This window comes from Pyrgilauda ruficollis, unplaced genomic scaffold (assembly GCF_017590135.1).
Source record: "Pyrgilauda ruficollis isolate IOZ18807 unplaced genomic scaffold, ASM1759013v1 scaffold134, whole genome shotgun sequence".
Lineage (NCBI taxonomy): Eukaryota > Metazoa > Chordata > Aves > Passeriformes > Passeridae > Pyrgilauda > Pyrgilauda ruficollis.
The window spans coordinates 891177-910193 of NW_024511877.1; the positions used below are offsets into that span (position 1 = coordinate 891177).

Sequence of the window (19017 nt, forward strand, 5' to 3'; positions counted from 1 at the left end):
CCTTCATTTTCCAGACTGATATTTCCTTTTTCTGTAAGAGAAAAAAGGTATTTGCATAATCAATTTGGACAATGAGATGAACGCTGTTTTGTGCCTTTTGATGTTCTGTGTAACGGGAGTGACAGTGACCTTGAAACAGATCTGTAGGTCAAGTAAATGGTGGCATTTATTTGTTACAGAGGGGGGAAGGAACTACCTAGAATTATTTGTGAGCTGAGACATTTTTTACCTTTTCAATTCTATCATTCTTAGTTTTCAAAGCATGAGTTTTCATTGAACGGGAGAGAGGGACCAAGTGAGCACATTCCTCTTTTATCCTGTCATTTGTCCATGCCTAAGCTGTTACACGTACCCCTGTGGTGTGTACTGTAGGTAAATTATTGGGCAGTCATTTTGTGTCTGCTGAGCAATTGGATGAAATTCATAAGTGTCCCTCTGTCCTGGCAGATGAGAACCGCGAGTGCGGATAGCGCGTGCTGCGGCTGTTCTCTGCTCTTGCTGCATCTCCAAGGCAGCAGCCTTGGCTAATTTATTTTCTGCAGCTTCTGGTTTGGTGCATTAAGGTGAGCCAGAAGCAGAGCTAGTTCATGTTTCTGTGCTGGGCTGGAATTGGTGATGCTTCAGCAGCTCTCTGAAGTAATTTTCTTGTCCGTGGACGATGATTAGAAAAGGGAAGCACGTAGCAGGACACAGCAGCTAAAATTTGCCCACTAAAGCTATTATTACAAGTCTTTCAGGTGTCTCGAATTCACCAAAACTGCATGTAAGTAGCCTAACTTTGTTCTGCTAGACAAGTATTGGGAAAAAAAATCAGGGGTGTTCTTTCAAGTCCAAAATACCTGCTCAGACTACCTGGGGCACCTCAGTAGTGACACCCCTGTGTTGTCAACAGCTTTTTCCCTTTTTTCCCCCCCTCACCAAAAATAACCAAGTGGTTTGTTTAATCATAATGGAATGCCTACACATAAAAGTTCTAGCTTTCTGTTCATAAGCAGCATCTTAAAATGAAGAGGCAGATCGTAACAAGTGGTCAATGAGGAGATAAAGGTCAAGATCTCTTAAGGTGTTACATGGTGGCCATTCTTTCATTCCAGGGGATGGGGTAGCTCTGTTTTGGGGCTGCTCAGATTCTGCACCCGTTCCCCGAACTTCTTGAAAGAAAAGTTGGAAAAGCACAGATTTAAAGGTAGCACGTAGCAGTGGGTGCTGAATATTCATGTCGTGTAACAGTGTGAGGGGAAACAAACCTGATCCAGCTTTGCTGGTCACCTGTGTTAATATTATATATATATATATATATATAAATATATAAAGCCTGACCCAGCTTTGCTGTCCCATCTGCATGAATATTTCGATCCTGGCGCACATCGTCCCTGCTGCTTCTGCAGTTAGCTTGTGTCAAGCATGATTTTCAGCCGCCGCTGAGCTCTGTAGCGATTTCGCTGCAGCCCCCGGCTGTGGCACACAAACCGCGAGCGTGCCTTTGGGTCGCAGCTTGCCCAGATGCCTCGGGAAGGCTCCGATCCTCCTCGCTGCTCTCCCTCCCGGGCAGTGTCCTGGTGTCGGGCTGCGCTTGGCGCAGTGTCCCTCGGGAAGTCGCAGTGATCGGCGTGCCAAGGAGGGGGAGCCAGCGGCGGGAGCAGCGGGTCCTTTGGAGGTCACCGCTCTGCCCGGCTCCCTGCGGTGCCTTGCGGCTCCCTCCTCGGCAGGGCTGGGCAGGCAGTGGCTGAAGTGCCTGGGGATGGCACATTGTCCCCTCGGATCCCTGCTGCAGGTGGATGGAGCCGAGCACACCCTGTCGCTGTGCTCTGCCGTGCTGGGAGGGCTGATGGTGGCTTTGCAAAGCTCTGCATAGGCGGTTCTGGTTGTGGTCTGTGAGAGCCAGTGTGACATTTTCACTGGTTAAACTGGGTTTGGATGGTGCTTCTTGCTCGAAGTGTGCTGTGCTGCTTAGTTAAATACAAGGAGATGGTTAAGGTGACTTATCCCACGTGCTTGTGAAATTTTATTTGCTTATGGCTGGTGGGTGCAGAGTCCAGCGTTTGTGTACGTATCTCACAAAACCATATGCTGAATTTAGAGGACGGTGTGAACAGAATTAGCCTTAAAAGATGAAAAGCTAGAGAGAGACGCTATCAGGTCCTTAAGGTCATCAGTGCCTTAAACTATTGAGGGCATAGTGTTCCCTGGCAGTATTTTCCAGATAACTGTCATTGGCCATTAGGAAAATCACAGGCTCCTCTGCCTCTTCCTCACTACATTTCTCCAGAGGGATCTGAATGAAGCTGGCTTTTTAAAGGCACACCCTTATAAGCAACAACAGGGAAGCCTCTTCTCTGGCATTTATACCTTGTGACCAGGTTGATGTGTACTAGGCATTAATCAGGCTGATAAGTCCCTGAATCAGGGCAGGAAGCTGAGGGCTGCTCCAAGCAGCTGCCTTGGGAAGTACTCAGTCCATGAGGGAACTGAATTTATGCTGCAGAGGAGGGTGTTCTGATTTTGGAGTAATAAGTTGTCCTTACAGCTGCAGCTGTCAACAGATAATTACAGGAACTTCCTCACTCCTCCACGGACATCTCTTATCTGAGCTCGTTATTATACACATCAAAGTCTATGCAGCAAATTGGTGCCTTTGAAACATCTTCGCTAAAAAATATTTTGGTTTTTTTGGTTCGTTTTCTCGGGTTTTTTTTCCCCTCCCTGAGCCTTGCTGACAGTTTTATGTTTACTAGGTGTGTTAGCTGATATGTATCTTGAAAAAGAGTTGGGAGATGTTTTATTCCTTAAACCTGGCTTTTCTCCTTCATTCAGATTCAAGGACACTTCTATAAGCCCTCGCAGACTGTAGCAGATTGTTGTGCATGGCATAGCACCATCATTTTAGCATTATTTTTGAAGTCCAGGGAATGGTTCTTACAGACCTATTTGGACAGTAAATTTCTGGTGATGTGAAGCAATTCCAGAGCTGTTCTAAAATACATATGGTTGTCAGCTGGGGAGGCAAAAAGTCTTTTAAGGATGATGGAGATGATGCAGCACTGCGTAAGTTCTGTACTGAACTGTATGATCGTGTCTTTTGGCTCTGAAATTATTTTAGGTAAAGCTTCTTCCCCCTAGAATTTGATGTTTTGATCCACAAGAAAGGATTGTGTGAGCTCTCCAGGTACCCACAGTCCTAAAACCGTAGTGTCCAGTCTCAGGTGCTCCAGCAGGACCGGGTTGGTGAGTCATGTCTGGTCTGCTGTACTGCTGCATTTTAAATTTGGGAAGAAATATGACTCAGCATCTGTTTAGTGCAAGACACAGGGGAAAGGACACAGGGTTGATTCTGGAGCTTGGTTAAGTGTCTCCAGTTAAACTTGTGAGGAAGGCAGGTCCTCCAGGTGCACGTGCCAGGCATCAAGCTGGCGTCCCATGAGCTGACCAAGGAGCACCAAACCTTCAGTAAGCCTGTGCTGTCCATCAAAAAGCAAGTTTACTTGGTTCATGGATTACAGTCCAGGCTGGTTATTTGTTGAGTTCAAGCAGTTGTTTGTATTGGGGATGGAAAATAGAAGTTCCAGACCTTAGATGTTGGTCAGGTCAGGTGATGAAAGCTGAAATCTAAAAGCAAGAGGAGTGACTTTGGTGTTTTTATTCATAAAAAAAAACCAAAACCCACTTTGATAAGCTACTACTGTAAACAGTCTTTGTGGTTTTAAATATTCTAATTGATAATGTTCATATTGGAACACACAAACTAACAAGATTTATTCATTTTGGGAACTTGCAGTGGTTTAACTGAGTGTCTCTTCCAAATTTTGGGGGATGGCCTCCATAGAGGACAAATAATGAGCCAGTGTTTTTCCCATTTATAACATAAAACAGAAGATGGGAGTTTATTTCAAAGGGTGTTCTTTTTTCCTGGGGTATTTGGAACATCCTTGAGTTTGGGTACCACAGTCGTGTAATTTGGCAAGTTGGGATGTGCTCAAAACTTGACATTTATGAGTAGCAAGCCTAATTATTGATATTACTGACTTGAAAAAAAAAACCCATTAATCAAACCTGCTTTTCAGATGTCCTAGTTGCTTAAAGGTGAAGTGGATAATTTGTTTATGGCTAATACCTTGCTTTGGGGGGTGAGGTGTCTCCAGCTATGTGAGGGAACATCTTCCTGAGCTGTTCACGGGGGGAATTCTGCAGGCAATGTGTTCTGCTGCTCACCCTGAGCAAGGGGAGTCTGGGTGGAGCATGTGGGTCCCACACAGGGATCTTAGGCTTTTCAAAGAAATTCTGGTGACTGATGGCTTCTTTACATAAATATAATATAAATATATGTAGGTATTATGTATGTATATATATATATACATTTTACATGTATTCATAAAGCTGTAAAAAAGAAAAAAAAAAAGCAAAGGGAGGAGGTAAACCCCAGGAAGAAAGAAAAGATGTTTTATCTGAAGAGGAAAATGAAGAAGAAATTGCAGTTATTAGATTAAAGGATTTAAAGCTGCAGTTAGAATTCTTATCTCCTACCATCCACAGAGCACAGGTGTCATACTAGAACAATGACAGAAAAAATTTTCCAGGTAAATGAGACTGTCACGTGGATTTATGGGTGGGGTGTATGTCAGCATCTGTAATACAGAGGTATGTATTTATAATTTAGCTTCTTGTCAATTTTCTTAGCTGTATTATCAGCAATTTCATTTGACTTCATGTTCTGTAGGCAGAATAAGTAAAAACAGTCTTCATCCTTAGTACTGTTTTTTTCTTAACTCCTGTAGAGTTTGTTGTTCCATGTGGAGCTGCTGAGAGGGTTGGTGAAACCTTGGTTTGCATTTCCATTTGATAATCATCAACTTTTCCATTCCTGCTTAGGAAGGTGATTTTTGGGGTATTTTTTAACAGAATGCTGCCTGTGGGGTAATGCCAGCAAGGCTTCTAATTGGAACCCTGGGTGTGAGAATCCCTCTGCTGCACCTGCCACTCTCTGCAGTGATTTTAATAACCTCTCCTGAAGGGCAAGCTCCTTGTTTTCCACTCCTCCCATTCATTTGAAAGGCAAGGTTGCTTTCCCAGGGTGTTTGCCAGAGCTCTGGTGAGTAATGGATTTTTGCACCAGGGAAGTCCTTGCGCGGCACTTTCCTGGTTGACCTCTAGCTCTGGGTAGAGCCTGTTCCCAGAGCTTCACTGGATATCCCTGCAACTCCAGAGGGGGCTCAGGTACGGGAGCAAAGGCTTGGGGGCTGCATTTCCTCACTCTGGTTTGGAGTGTGAGTTACCTTCCTCTTTCAAGTCAAATGGACTTAAACTCGCTGTCCCTCTTGGATGCTAAATGGGAAAAGGCAGTAAAGGTCTGGGATAAGAAACTACCCCATTTTAGGAAAGCTTTGTAGGATCTTAAAGACTTTTTTAAAAATTTATTTTCATACCCAGTGTGTTTTGGAGAAGGCAGAAACACTGTGTGTGTATATATATAAACAGCAAATAATTAGTTAAAAAATACGAAAGTGTTGTCTGCATTTCAGCAGGGCTGAATCAGTGTCTAATATTGAAAAACTTAACAGCATTGTCAGATTAACATGTGGTGACTGTACTTAGTACTGCTGAGGTTCTGACAGGGAACAATTCAGATTTCTAGAGTTTGTTTCCCAACTGGTAGCAAGTTTTTTTTCTTCTTAGCCAGCAAGAAAACAGGGATTTAGTCTAATGCTACAATCTGAATTTGCTTCTTCAATGGGCACAAGGTATTGATTTTGGAGTTACCTTGCTCTGTGCCAGTATGAATCACAAAATGTTAAAAAATTGTGTGAATATTAACTGCATGCAGCTTTTGTTTGGTGGAGGTCATTAATAAAGCCCAGGGAAGAGAAGAATTAATTTGTTATTAACGCAGAGGGAAATGGGGGTTTGGGAGGATCCTGTCCTCGTTGGGAGCTGCGTGTCTGCTCTTAATTGAACTAAGAACTTAATTAAGATGGGTGATATGGGAGGGAGCAGGTCCTGATCAAATGGGAGACTGGCTTTTGCCTGGTGGCCCTAGTTGTTAAAAGGCAGGAGTTCAGTCAGTGGAAAATAACCTTGGGAGTGTGAGCGAGGCGCCGGGCGGTGCGGAGCCAGCAGAAGCAGCTGGATGTGCGGAGTCAGGGAGGCTGACTCCATCCTCTGCCTCGTGCCCTCGGTGTGCACTGGCCTGTTCTGTGTCCTTTGCTGCTCCAAGCAAATAATAACTCCTATTTTTGGTTCTAGACTGACTTAAAAATTCATGGCAAGTAAATACAAACAGCTTGCTTTGCCTGGAGTGATAGTTTCTCTGCGTTTGCTGTGGAATTATGGGATTTTGTAACTTTGAGGTTATATGATCCTGTTTGTTTTGTGATGGTAAAGGTTGTATAAGGGCACCTGTATGACCTTAGACCACCTGTTCTGATATGTTGTGTTAGTAAAGTCTGAAATAAAAGTGTATTAATATGGAATTTAACTATGTCACACGAGAGAAGTACTATTCAGAGGACAGCAGAAAAGTTTGCACACTCGAAAAAAAGTCTTTATACCTTTCTGTTAATTTATCATTGAGTATCTCCTTTCTAAACATGGCTTAATGTGGCTTCTTATTTTAAAATAGATCTGTTTTTGTCTGCTCTAAGCAGCATTATCTAGGAGAAGTTGCATAGGATGCCTGTGCTCTGCCTTGGGGAAAGGGTGGTTTGCATCCATATCCGAAGAACAGGCGTTTGTGCTATTGCACATTTGAATGGAGCAGCTGAACAGGGAAAGCTTCGGATATTACACCCGGCTATGTTTGTATTTGTGCACTTTGTTTATCTGAAACAAAGCTCAGTATTAGGCACCACTGGTTAGTGCCAGCTGGGCCCTCACTCCCTGCTCACAGCTGTGTGTTCAGCACCGGGGCCTGCAGAGAATGGCTAATTAGACAACCAGGCAGAACAAAGCCCACACAGTGGGGCTGGCACAATAGCATTCCTGTCTCACATTGGTCAAAAGATGGACTTTTTTTCTTTATTCCTCCCCCCTCGCTCCTATAGTACTGCAAGGATCAATAAGTGCCTCTTGTCCCTATGCAAGCACAGAGTCCTGTAGTATTTCTCCCAAAGGACATGGATTTGCACAGAACTTACATGGAAACAAGCAGAGACCCAGCAGGGTTGGGCACAGTGTTCCAAGTAGAGGCCCTTTAAATTTTTTAAGCTTCAGTATGTGTTGTTTTTATTAATTCTTTAAATAACTTTGATGAAAACTGTAATTATATAAGTATTCGGTGATATTTGCGTTATTTATTATTTCTTTAACCATTTAAATGAAGATTTGAATTGGTTATAATATGTGTCTTAGGTGGTCCTTTATAATGAACGTGTATAAAGCTGTAACTGGATGAAAACCAACACTGAGCTGGAAAATATAGTTCATAGTTCAGTTGGGAAATGTGGTGTATTAGACTTGCCAGGCCTACACTTTCAATGGATGTGATGTGCACAAGTTCTGGGAGTGTCTGTTCTAATTCTTCATTAGACTTTCTGTTGGGAGTTTTGCTGTCAAGTTCATCGAGGTTTGGGGGTTATAATTCCTTCAGGTTTGATTGCTGGTTGGGAAGGAAAAAGCCAGGTGCCTGTTTCTAAGTCACTGCTAGGTTTGTCAAGTTGGCAGTGTAGCCTCAATGAGGGGCAATGTTGTGTCTTGGCTGTGCTAGGGCTTAGAAGGAAAAACCCTTGCCTCAGTATAAAGAAAACCTGGAAATGACTTATATTTTGGGGTGATGGAGAGGGTTAGATGTTCTCTTCCAGTCACTGAAAGAAAGAGCTAATTAAAGAAATGCCTGTCCTGATGATGTATATCTTAAGTTTGAATTAACTTCTCACTTCTGTGCTCAATTCGTGTTTGAAGCAGAGTTTGAGGAAGGCTCAAAGCAGCTCATCATGTAACAAACTCCCTACCCTGATTTTTTTTCTTTAGGTTAGACCTCCAAAATGGTAATTTCCTTTCCTTGTGTTAAAAGAAAACCATCCTGAGTTTTCAGGAAACCTGGAAATCCTTTAAAGTGGCAAAAGGAGGTGGCTGTGCTTCGAGGCAGGAGCAGTGAAGTGCTGCCGGATCAGGGAATGCTGATTTTAATGAGGGCGGCTCTAATGACTCATCCTGACTCAGTGCCTTTTCATACAGAGAGTAATTAGATCGCCGGGGCAGAATGTGCTGGAGGTCAAAAGTGTAAGTGGATTTAAGGGGAAGAAAGGAGTGAGTTCATGGGGGATGAACTTGGGCGTCTCTGAGGGCTTTTTTGTGGGCTCATCGAGGCTGCTGTGGGGGATGTCAGGGCTACTATGGCCCTGCTGAGTGGACAGGTAAGAAGGTGACTGAAGGCTGCAGAAATTGTAGGCAGACAAAATTGTTCTGTGGCATCAGTGTGTGTTTTTCCATACGCTGTGTCACTGGTTCTGTGAGCCTTGCTCCCAGCTTCTCTTTGGCGAGCATTAGGCATGTACATGAAAGAATTAAGTGGCATTCCACACTGTATCAGTGGTTCTGTGAGCCTTTCTCCCAGCTTCTTTGGCGAGCATTAGGCATGTACATGAAAGAATTAAGTGGCATTCATAGCCGTAGTCACAGTGCTGCTGGAGTATTCAGTCCCTTTCAGAGATGTGCCAACAGCACAGCCTGCTCTTTATCTGCTGTGAGTATCACACCTTGAGTACTGCACAAAGAACAGGCAAAATACAAGAAAATACTGAGGCTTTGTGCCATGGCCTGGCTAATTGTACCAGGACACTCAGATGCATCTTAAAACCAAAGGCCTGGCAATGCCACTTGCTTGGATTCAGTTTCACTTGATGCTCTGTTTAGAAGTTCCATGCTAAAAAGCTGTCACAGAAATAATTACAGTAAGTTTAAGGAACCTGGGAATAATGGACTCATGCAGATCACAAACTCAGGGAGCTCTAAGAGGATGGAGTGTAAGTTCCCTATTGCCTGCTTTTTACCTGACTCCCTCCATATGTAGTGATCCCCTTGAATCACGGCTGTGTTATGCCAGGAATGACATAGATGTTTGTGGGAAGAACCTTGATCCTGAAAAGTCTGCAGATGATTTTCTGCAGTAGTGATGTCCAGCACCCCTCTGGGGAAGCAGGTTGGAAAGGGGCTGCAGGTCAGAGGGCAGGTAAGCAATTCCTCTTGCTCACAGCACCATGTAAAATCTGGGGTAGGAAAGAACCTTTCAGGTGATGTCAAAACACAGCAAGCTGAGATGAAACTCTCTGGGTCTTCCTGAGGTTGGCACTGGGCAGTTTTGACCCTGAGGAATTAATTATATTCTTGCTAATTTAGCTTTCTAAAGGAAACACCAAGGGCAACATCAGGTTCCTCTGCTTCAGCTTTGGCCAGGCATCATCCAGCTCTGATCTGGATATTAAGGCTCTGTTGATACAAACTATTTTATTTTGTATTCCAGGTTTTTTTAATGTAATCCCATTTTATATGACAAAAAAATCCCATGCTTTCGGCCTGATGGTAGGATCTTGTCTTGCCAAGACAAATCTTGTCAAGATTTAAAATTCACCTTTGTCCATATTATGTTCCACTGAAGCAGTGGGATTACCTTCAAAGGGAAGAATTACAGAGGCTTGGCTATGAAACCTCCATAACAACACAGAGCAGGCTGCTTTGCTGTTGCACAACAAAATGCAGAAGTCTGTAGGTGACAAAGTTCATTTAAAAATTATTATTCATCTACATAAAATTATAAATACCTAGCGGCTATTTTTTCTTATACATGGGGATATTTTGAATGCTATTTTAGAAATTCCATTACAGGGAAATATTTATACCTCCTCTGTGGTCCTATAATGAAGCATTATTGTTACTGTGTGAATACATGGGATCTGTGGAGTCTCCTAGAATTTCTCATAAAGCACAGAGGCACTGGGAGCCTGTCCTCAGCTAGAACAGGCTCATCTCCAGCAGCAGAAATCAAGTGTCTGGCCAAGGAGAGGTTGTTACAGGTAGGACCTTCTGGTGCCAGGATGGTCCAGGATTCTTTTCCATCACTTTCCAGGGATGAAATTGAGGCTGAGTAGACTGCTCCATGGATTTTCCTCTGTAAAAGCACAAGTGACACTTGCTATTTATCCTGTTTCCCCGCCCATTCCACACCAGTTTCCAGACACCTGGCATTTCTGGATTCATCCTATTAGGCCGTGTGTAAGCAGTCTGTGTCCAGTTTATTTAGACTTTCCCTCTGCTCTGAGGGACCTGGCATTGCCAAAGGCCAAACCAATAAAGGCTAAAGTGAAAAAAGCAGGAAGCACTTGGAACTTTTTGACATGAGGTCCCTTGTCCCATTTACCTTTGGCTTTCCAAACCACATCCCCATCCCTGAAACCTCAAGCAGTGCCTGGATATTTCACCTGTCCCTGTTTCTGACTCAAGTATTCTTTCTTTCCTTTTTTTTTTTCTTTATAAATCTTTGTTTATCTTCCTGCCACCTTTGATGACCTCCTGCTTATCAGCATGGACCATGCTTGAGCTTGGAGGAAGCGGTGCTGGAGCATGCTCTCCCAAGCCTGTCTTTCTAGGTCTGTATCTCGTGGGGCTCTTCCAGGCTGGCATTGGCTTTCTTGCAGCCCAGGAGGTGCTGCTGTTGCCTGCCACATTGCCTCGGTGTCCTGAACTCCATCTCACAGTCACTGCAGGCAAGGCTGCCCTGACCTTTGCATCCCAAGATCTGCCCCGTTTGTATGTTGGAGAGCCAGCACCAATACCTTGTTTGTGGCTTGCTGAGCGCCTCTGGCAGGGAGGTGTCATCAGGAAGGCACTCTGGAAACCTCCAGGAATCTGCCCCTCTGGCTGGGTGAGTGCCCTGGGAAGACCAGGGCCTGTGAAAATTGGACTTTTCAGGTTGATTTGTCCTAGAGCCCACAAAAAGTTATTTTCTCTTTAGCTTTAAACAGCTGATGGGAAAGACTTCAAGATGTAACTAGCTGAAGCACTGCAGTGACTGTAATATAATGACATTTGCAGTATGCCTTAGGTCCTGAAGTAAGATTCAAGGACGAGCTTTAAATAAATCACAAAACCACTTGGAAACTTTTGTGTCACAAGTTCAGCCCCTAATAAATGATTCAGCTTCGAGGCAGGTCAGAGCCACTTCCCCTCCTTTGCCTTCTCCCTCTCCCTCCACATGAATAAAAAAAAGGACAAGAGTGCACTGGAGAAGGACGAGCTGTGGATTTTAAAGGAAATGGAAATATTTTTGTGCACAGCCCCCGGTGCAGCGCTCTGGATTTTGTGCTCGGATACGATAGCACGGCGTTACTCCATTACTGTCTGCCCTCCTATTTATTACCAGGACAAGAGGCACATTGTGAGCTCTTCATTTGCTCTTTGCTCATTTCCTATTGCTGCACTGGTGCTGGGCAGGCTTGTGCTTAAACTTGAGGAGGGCAGAATTAAACCATATCCTGAGATGTTCTTTTTCTGACGGATGTCAGTTTTAGCTTTTTTTTTTGTTTGTTTCTGCTGCTAGGGAAAAACCCAGAATTTATGCTTTAAAAAGCAAAAGGTATGTTTTCTTTACTCCTTGAGCAGTAGGAACTGACAGTGTCTTTAGAAGCTCTGGCTTCTTTCATGTTGTGTTTATTTGTTTTATATAAATGAAAGCAAAGCAAGGCTTTTGAAGCACTCTCCCTTTGCTAAAGGCTGGAAATGACACAACTGAATCCCGGGATCATTCACACTTCTCCTGTGCAGGGCTTCCAAAGCTGGTACTATGAGATCCATGTATGCCTTGCTGAGTTAAAATGCAGCCTGTTAACTTGTGAATGTGTGTCAGCTTCTCAGTTAAGGAGGGACAAATTGTCTGAAGCCGCTGGTGGTTGACAGTGCAGCTAAAACAAACGCAGAAGGGTTTTGCTGTTCGTGGCCTCTGCTCTGGATTCGGAATCCTGAGCCATTGTTCACGGTGACTTCTAGAATGCTTGGGATTTGTGAACCTTGGCTTCTGAAGCAACTAAGGCACCACCAACTGCTCTTTCTCAGCCACATTTGCCTACTGTTCCCGTGCCTTGCCTCTGCGGTGCTCAGTGTGGACTTTGTTTCCCGCAGGATCTGCAGGCGTGGGTGAACGGCGCTCACGAGAACGGCTTTGTCCTCGTCTCCTTCGGCGCTGGAGTCAAGTACCTGTCAGAAGACATTGCCAATAAGTTGGCACACGCCCTGGCAAGGCTGCCCCAGAGGGTTATCTGGAGGTAAGGGCAGTGTTGGAGCAGCTTGGGGTGGTTTGGAGCGTGCTTGTTTCCCACTGGAGTTACCGAAGCTGGAGTTGAGACTGCCTGGGTGGCACAGACGATGCGACACTCCTGAAAAACACTTGGCATGAAAATATTGCAATATCCTAGTAACAAGGAGAAGCAGTTATTTTCATGGCAGAATAAGGTGTGGTTACACTCCTAGGCTGAGTTGATGTCCTTGGAAGGATTAGGGACAGTGAAAACAAGCAAAGATTAGAACATTTAGGACATACTCTATTTTTGATGAAGGAGCTACCCCAGGGCTCAAGAATTAATCCTGATGATGAAAAGCCTCCATTTTCTTTCTTCTTCCCCTTTTCCCTCACTTTTTTAGGCCCTTGTCCTTTTTTATGTGTAAGCACAGGCTTTTTCATTATTCGTTTTTTCAGTTGCTTGTTCTCTGTGAGAAATTGAAGGAAGAGAAATTTTCAGGAGTCAGAATCAGTAAGAAGTGTTCTTAGTTGTGAAAACATCTTGAGTGGTGCTCACAACTCTCTGTGAAAATCCAAAAACTCTTTAGTCAGCTCTGCTTCACACAAAGCATCACTGATGTAATTTGGTGGAGTTCATATGAACCATTTTTTTTTTCCAAATATTCAGTGTCTTACACCTTAAGTAGGTGTCTCACAACCCTGCCACAGTCTTGGAACTGTATTAACAGTTTTGGTGGCCTGTTCCCCACAATATTTTAGGGAATGTCCTTGCTGCTGTCTGTAGTTCAAGGATCAAATCCCACTAATGAACAGGAAATTTGTGATTTTTTTCAGGCTGTGGCACAGAATCTGTGGTAGTAAAGGTGGCATCAGTTTTGGTTTGTAGTAGAGCCACTGTTTTCTTATGAATCCCACAATACTGCTTGGCTTCTAATTAATAATCTAAATGTATCTTACTGATTTTCTTCTTTTACTATGTCCTTTTACTATGTTTTCCTTGGAATATGCCTCTTGAGGAAGCATCCCTGTTTTGTAGTAAATCAATCTGGAGGATTTCTTTTGAGGGTAGCTTTTTTTAATGCAAACCCAACAATTTCATTTAAAGCCTTCTATTAAAATTTATCTATTTAAATATCAGTCAGATGTGACTTGGAGTTTTTTTTGGTGTTTGGTTTTGTTCCATAGATCATGGACTAGTGTACTGGACAGAAAAGTGATGAGTACTGCTTGGCAGTCAATGTCATGATGCTAAATCAAGGGATTTTTATGGATTTTATGCCCTTCTGGTTAGGGAGGGCAAGCCAGTGACATAATTAATTGCTTTTATACAACTTAACATAAATAATTTAGGCTTTTTTTGACATACAGAAGTACAAGCCAGTTGCCAAGATGTGTTGTGGATTCTTTGCTGGGTAACCAGAGTTCCAACAATGCATGTCTTGCTGATTGGGAAAGTGTGGCTGGTTCTTTCTGAAGTTGCAGTTCCAGTCCTCTCTAATGAACAAAACAACCCTATCCTTTAGTAGTTACTTGGGAGGCTTTGATAACTGTTTCCATTTCATGTTGCTGGTTTAGGTTTTCAGGAAACAAACCAAGGAATTTAGGCAACAATACCAAGCTGATCGAATGGTTGCCACAAAATGACCTCCTTGGTGAGTATCTGTTTCCATTATTTATTGCTTATTCTCACTTGAGTTCAGTTTGTTCTTTCAAAAATACTCCACTGAATTAGCAGTTATTGTGAAGCCAGGATAATTTCTGTCATGGCAGTCATAGAGCAAGAATATTAAATTAGGATCTGAAGGGAGAATTGAATGCCTCTCTGTTAATTGTCTTTCCCTGATAAGAATTTCATGTTTTACCTAAGTTCAAGCACTGTTCAAGGAGGAGTCATGAAACTGAGCATCAGAGTAAGTTTTAGGAGTCTGTAAATACTGTTTTATAAAGACAAGAAATCTCTACCAGAGCTTGGGTACGTGATACAAGCTGATAACCATTCTGTTGAACTGAGGTGCTTCATGTCCTCAGGGGGAAATGAAACTTGATATTTTATTTTTCTTTGTCTTCCCTGTCAAACGATACCTGAGCCCCTTGCAGATCTGAGAGGCCACAGAATATTTGACTGCTTCTGGGAGACCTGGGTGTTTGTGTGTTCCCAAAACAGCTGTGATAGGAGCTGATGAGTGCACTAAGCATCAGTGTGTGTGTGAGCTGGAGAAGGGAGTGAGTAGGCAGATGGCTCCTGGAGCAGGTAGATTTGTTTTGGTTACAGCGTTGCTCTGAGGCAGGCAGGCTGCTTTTTCCATCACATGAAGCTGTTGCTGTGATTGTCAGGTCTTGCTGAGCTCAAGTAAGGCATGTGAAACTTTAGGGAGAGTGTGACATCAGTTGTCCTGCCGTTAAAAAAAATTATATTCCATACAAAACCGTGCTCCCCCTTGCTCAAGTGTACTGGTGAACCTGCTGGAGTCACCACCTGCAGCTCCTGAGGAGTAGGCAATGCATATTAATTAATCCATTAATCATTTTACACTACTCATACACATGAGAATTTTCTTTCTTTACTTTGGCTGTTCTCTCTCAGTGTATAAGGAAATGATTTAATGCATGAAGAATTTCAGCAGAGTGGGTTTAGGCAGAACTTCAGAACAAGCTGCAGTAATTTTAACCTGCCTGAATTGCAGTTATAGAAACGTGGTGATAAACTTGTTGTACCCGGGTGCTTCAGCAACTTTTTGTAAAGGAGATGGAAGTGCATTTTGTAACTTTCCTGCCTCTTGTGGTTCCAGGTCACTCTAACATTAAGGCTTTCCTCAGTCACGGAGGCTTGAACAGCATTTTTGAAACCATGTACCACGGGGTGCCAGTGGTGGGCATTCCCCTCTTCGGAGACCATTACGACACCATGACCCGTGTGCAGGCCAAAGGGATGGGAATCCTGCTCAACTGGAAGACCATGACTGAGACTGAGCTGTATGAAGCCCTAGTAAAAGTTATTAATGACCCCAGGTATGGAATGAGTGATGGGGTGTGAATGGATAGGAAGCCCTTGTGCAGTGGGAAAAAACCATGTTTTATTATTTGTGCGTACAGTTGAGGCAAGTCCGGGTGTTTGTCCTATTTCCCAAGATTACCCAACAGCTGAGGTTTCTGTGTGGGTGCTAGGCTAGTTGCTCAGCACCAAAACTCAATTGTCTTGCTTGCTCTTTGTAGCAGTTGCCATGTGGAGGGCACAGAGGTTATGGAAACAAACCTGTCCCAACTTATTCCGTGTTGCAGACCAAGGTCCCTTTGTGTCTGTTTCGATTACTCCACACGAGCAAGTCTGGCTGTGGTGCTGCCTGCAGGGCCTGGTGCAAGATACATGCACACAGTTTGGGTTTTAGCTAAAATGGGGAATAATCAGGAAGAGTGACTCTAAGTTCTGTGATTTTATTATAAAAAAATTATATTTGAAGTGTTATTTTCCTGCTCTGGCTCATAATACCACTCATATCCAGATAAAAATTAGTGAGGGGTTATCTGGCAGTATGTTGTATTGGGCTAACCCTAATTTTGGGGCGTGGTGCTATTGATGCTTCTTGCTTTCATGGCAGCTGAGTGTTTCTGGGAAAGGAGATTGCTGTCAGGAGCAAGCAGCAGGGCAGCGGCAGAGAGGGGGAATGTTGATAGCGGCCTTGATAACATCAGTTGCATCACCTTCCCCTTGTGCAATTATCCTTGGTGGAAAGGCAAGTCCTGTGTAAATAAGCTGCAGACAGGAGAGGAAGAAATTGGCAGGATCAGCTGCCGGGGTGAGAAACCAAAAGTTTTGGGCGAAACTCTGGACCCGGGCGGAAACGGTTTATTGCAAAATCAACCCCAGGTTTCTCTCTGTTGTGCATTTCTCTGGTGATTCAGTAGCACAGTGACAAGAGGTGACAGCTTTTCCTTTCTTCCTTGTTTGCTTCCCTCCCCTCCAGCTACCGGCAGCGGGCGCGGAGGCTGTCGGAGATCCACAAGGACCAGCCTGGACACCCCGTGAACCGGACTGTGTACTGGATCAATTACATCCTGCGCCACAACGGAGCCCAGCATCTACGTGCTGCTGTTTACAGCATCTCCCTCTTTCAGTATTTCTTACTGGATATTGCCTTGGTCCTACTAGTGGGTGCTGCCTTACTTTACTATGTTTTGGCCAGGATGGCAAAGTTAATCTGCAAGCAGAGCAAACATCTCTGGTCCAATGACAAACATAGCGCTGTTAATGGACACTACCAGAACGGGATCCCCAATGGCAAGTATAGAAGAAACGGGCACATTAAGCATGAAAAAAAGGTGAAATGAGCCAACAGCCCCATGTAAAGTAGTAATGAATCAGATCAGTAATCGAATTTTATCGCTGTAACTTAGTCTAACAACTACTTAAAACCTCAATAAGCAGTTCTAACACTCCCCTTCAGTATGTAATATTATGTGACAAAATTCTACGGAACTAAGAGAAGTCTTAAAAAAAAAAAAAAAGGCAAGCACAACCTAAAATGGAAAATATTTTATTCTTAATACTGATATGCAGAGAGGTTATTTTGGCACTGAAGTTTTTAGAAGCCTTAATTCTCTGAAGTTCTATACAATGACCGTATTTATGAATTTTCAGCTTTTAAAAGCTCAGTGTGTGTGTCCCAAACGAGGAGAGGTTTCTTTTTATTTGCAGAGGTGTTCTCCTTTTATTTTTTTATTATTTTAATATCTCCATCCTTTTAGCTGAGAGAACTCTCTAGTGCTAGTTCTGTGTTTCCTTTGTGGAAGGTTCAACCTGTTGTGTAAGAATGCTGTTTAAAACAAAAGTGATTTTCCCCCAGTCTTTATGCGAGAAATAGCAAGTTGTGGACTGAGAAAACAAACGTTTAAAAAAAAATAGTAATACTCTTAATGAGCACTGAAGAAAAATGGCAAAAATATGTACTCGTTTTACTGATAAAGCTGCATGACTCTTCTGCTCGCTACCAGTACTTTGGAGAAAAGGGTCCTGAGTAAGTCTCCAGCGTGTTCTAACTTTAACTGAGACAAAATTTTGTCGCCTTTCTCTGCATACAGAATTTATGCCACAAAAACATTAGGGAGTCTTATTTCAGTTCCAAATAACACGGCTGTGTGGGAAGTAGATTTGCATAATTAGGAAAAATAAGTGAAACAACAGCAACAAAAAGAAAAAAAAAAAAAGAATTTACAAAAATCTAGCTCTGTGCTTAGTGCAGAAGGTTTTGTGATGGCCCAGAGCTGTGCAAGGCTCGAACCACTCCTTGGGGTTTGTTTAAAGGGAACGGCCCCCACACAGCGCTCCCCCAGAGTTGAATGTCTTTCCTGTTAATTCTCATTAAGTTCTTTCTGAATCGCAATGTTGTAGATGTTCTCTTTCAATGGTTGTATCTGGAGAAACAGAAACATTACCTTCTATTAGTCTGGGCCACGCAATCCATGTTCCACGTAGTTGCCAATAGGAATTCCGCGCCGCGGGCGGTGTCCAGCCGTCCTGCCCGGGGCTGGTGGCGTGTGTGGGGTGAGGCCTGGCCACTTGACATGCAGAGGTGGCCCCGTGTCCCCTCCCTGCCTCCCACAGTCTCCTTCAATCATTGTCGCCGACACGGGACGCTGGCGGCGGTGCGTGCTCCCGGGGCGGGAACGCCGGGCGTGGGATCCTTGCTGCCCCGCTGAACCAAAGTTGGCAACTCTTGAGTTTTATTTCCGTGTCATTCTGTTTACTTGGAATTTTGCACTACACACGTTGTGAGTGTACGCTTTATTTATTTGTAGTTCGAGGTCCCGTGGCTGGAAGGGAAGGGAAGGGAGGGAAGCCCGTTTTGCCTTGTGTCGCTCACTAACATGGGAGGAGTTGGGATGATGACGGGATGCTGAGCTCATCTTCATACACAGTGATGCAAAATTTCATCGCCATTCCATCAGGAGCCTCGGTCCTACAGCAATAAATAACAGTGCAGACGTGTTTCTAATACGCAGGGCAGCTACTTGTGCTGCTCTCTGAATACTTGAACAAAAAAAATGGTATTATAAATATAAGCCTCTTAGCTATACCTTTTTACAATCTCGCAGCCCGTGGCAACTACAGGAGCACACAGAGGCGATGAATGGTGGGATGGTGAGAAGTCTTCGAGTGTATGAATGACTTGGTTTAAAATGTGGGGGTTTTTTGGCATTAAAGAAGGTACAAAAGCACTGACCGGATGATTAAGCATAATTTAATCTCCACTGTGATAAAACTTAAGCAATAAACATGGATTTAATAGAGAAATTCTGTTGTTGGAAGTATATTTTTGTTCAGCTGAATGCTGGTTGTCTCCAAGTACCCACCGTGTGTGTGTACTTAAATGTGGATGCTTATTGGGGTACACACAACTTTTCTTCTCAGTGTTTACTGTGGTGCATGATATGTATTTGAAATCAAAAATATTACTGGTTTTTGTAGGTCCGTTTTGTAGCTCTGTGGGAGCTTCGAATGGAAAGAGAAAATGGTTAATTACGTTTCTTAAAAGCAATTCAAATATTTTGAGGTTGGTGGACATAGCTGGCACGGTGGTTTGTGTTTTGTTCTTTTCCTGTACGTGGTGAACTCTTCACCTCAAAAGCAGGGCTGAAAGGTTTTTCACAGTGATGTTAGTTGAGATGATGGTTTGCTTTCTTGAGTAGTCTCTGTGGATACAAACATGCTGCAATCCTTTTGCCAGGGGAGGCAGTTGCTGCGTTCATTGTATTGCCAAATTCCTGATGAGGCTGATCTGCCTCATGTCTAGAAATACCTG

At 43.5% G+C, this 19017-nt stretch overlaps 1 protein-coding gene across 1 annotated transcript in view; it reads left to right on the forward strand.

Moving 5' to 3' along the window:
* The window catches only part of UGT8 (UDP glycosyltransferase 8), a 35905-nt gene extending 17396 nt beyond the window's left edge, over positions 1–18509 (forward strand). The window contains exons 3-6 of the mRNA XM_041459381.1: positions 12103–12245; positions 13796–13872; positions 15010–15229; positions 16183–18509. Of these exons, the coding sequence (XP_041315315.1) occupies positions 12103–12245; positions 13796–13872; positions 15010–15229; positions 16183–16546 (804 nt within the window). The 3' untranslated portion in view covers positions 16547–18509. The remainder of the gene's footprint in view (positions 1–12102; positions 12246–13795; positions 13873–15009; positions 15230–16182) is intronic.
* Positions 18510–19017: the final 508 nt, after the last annotated feature.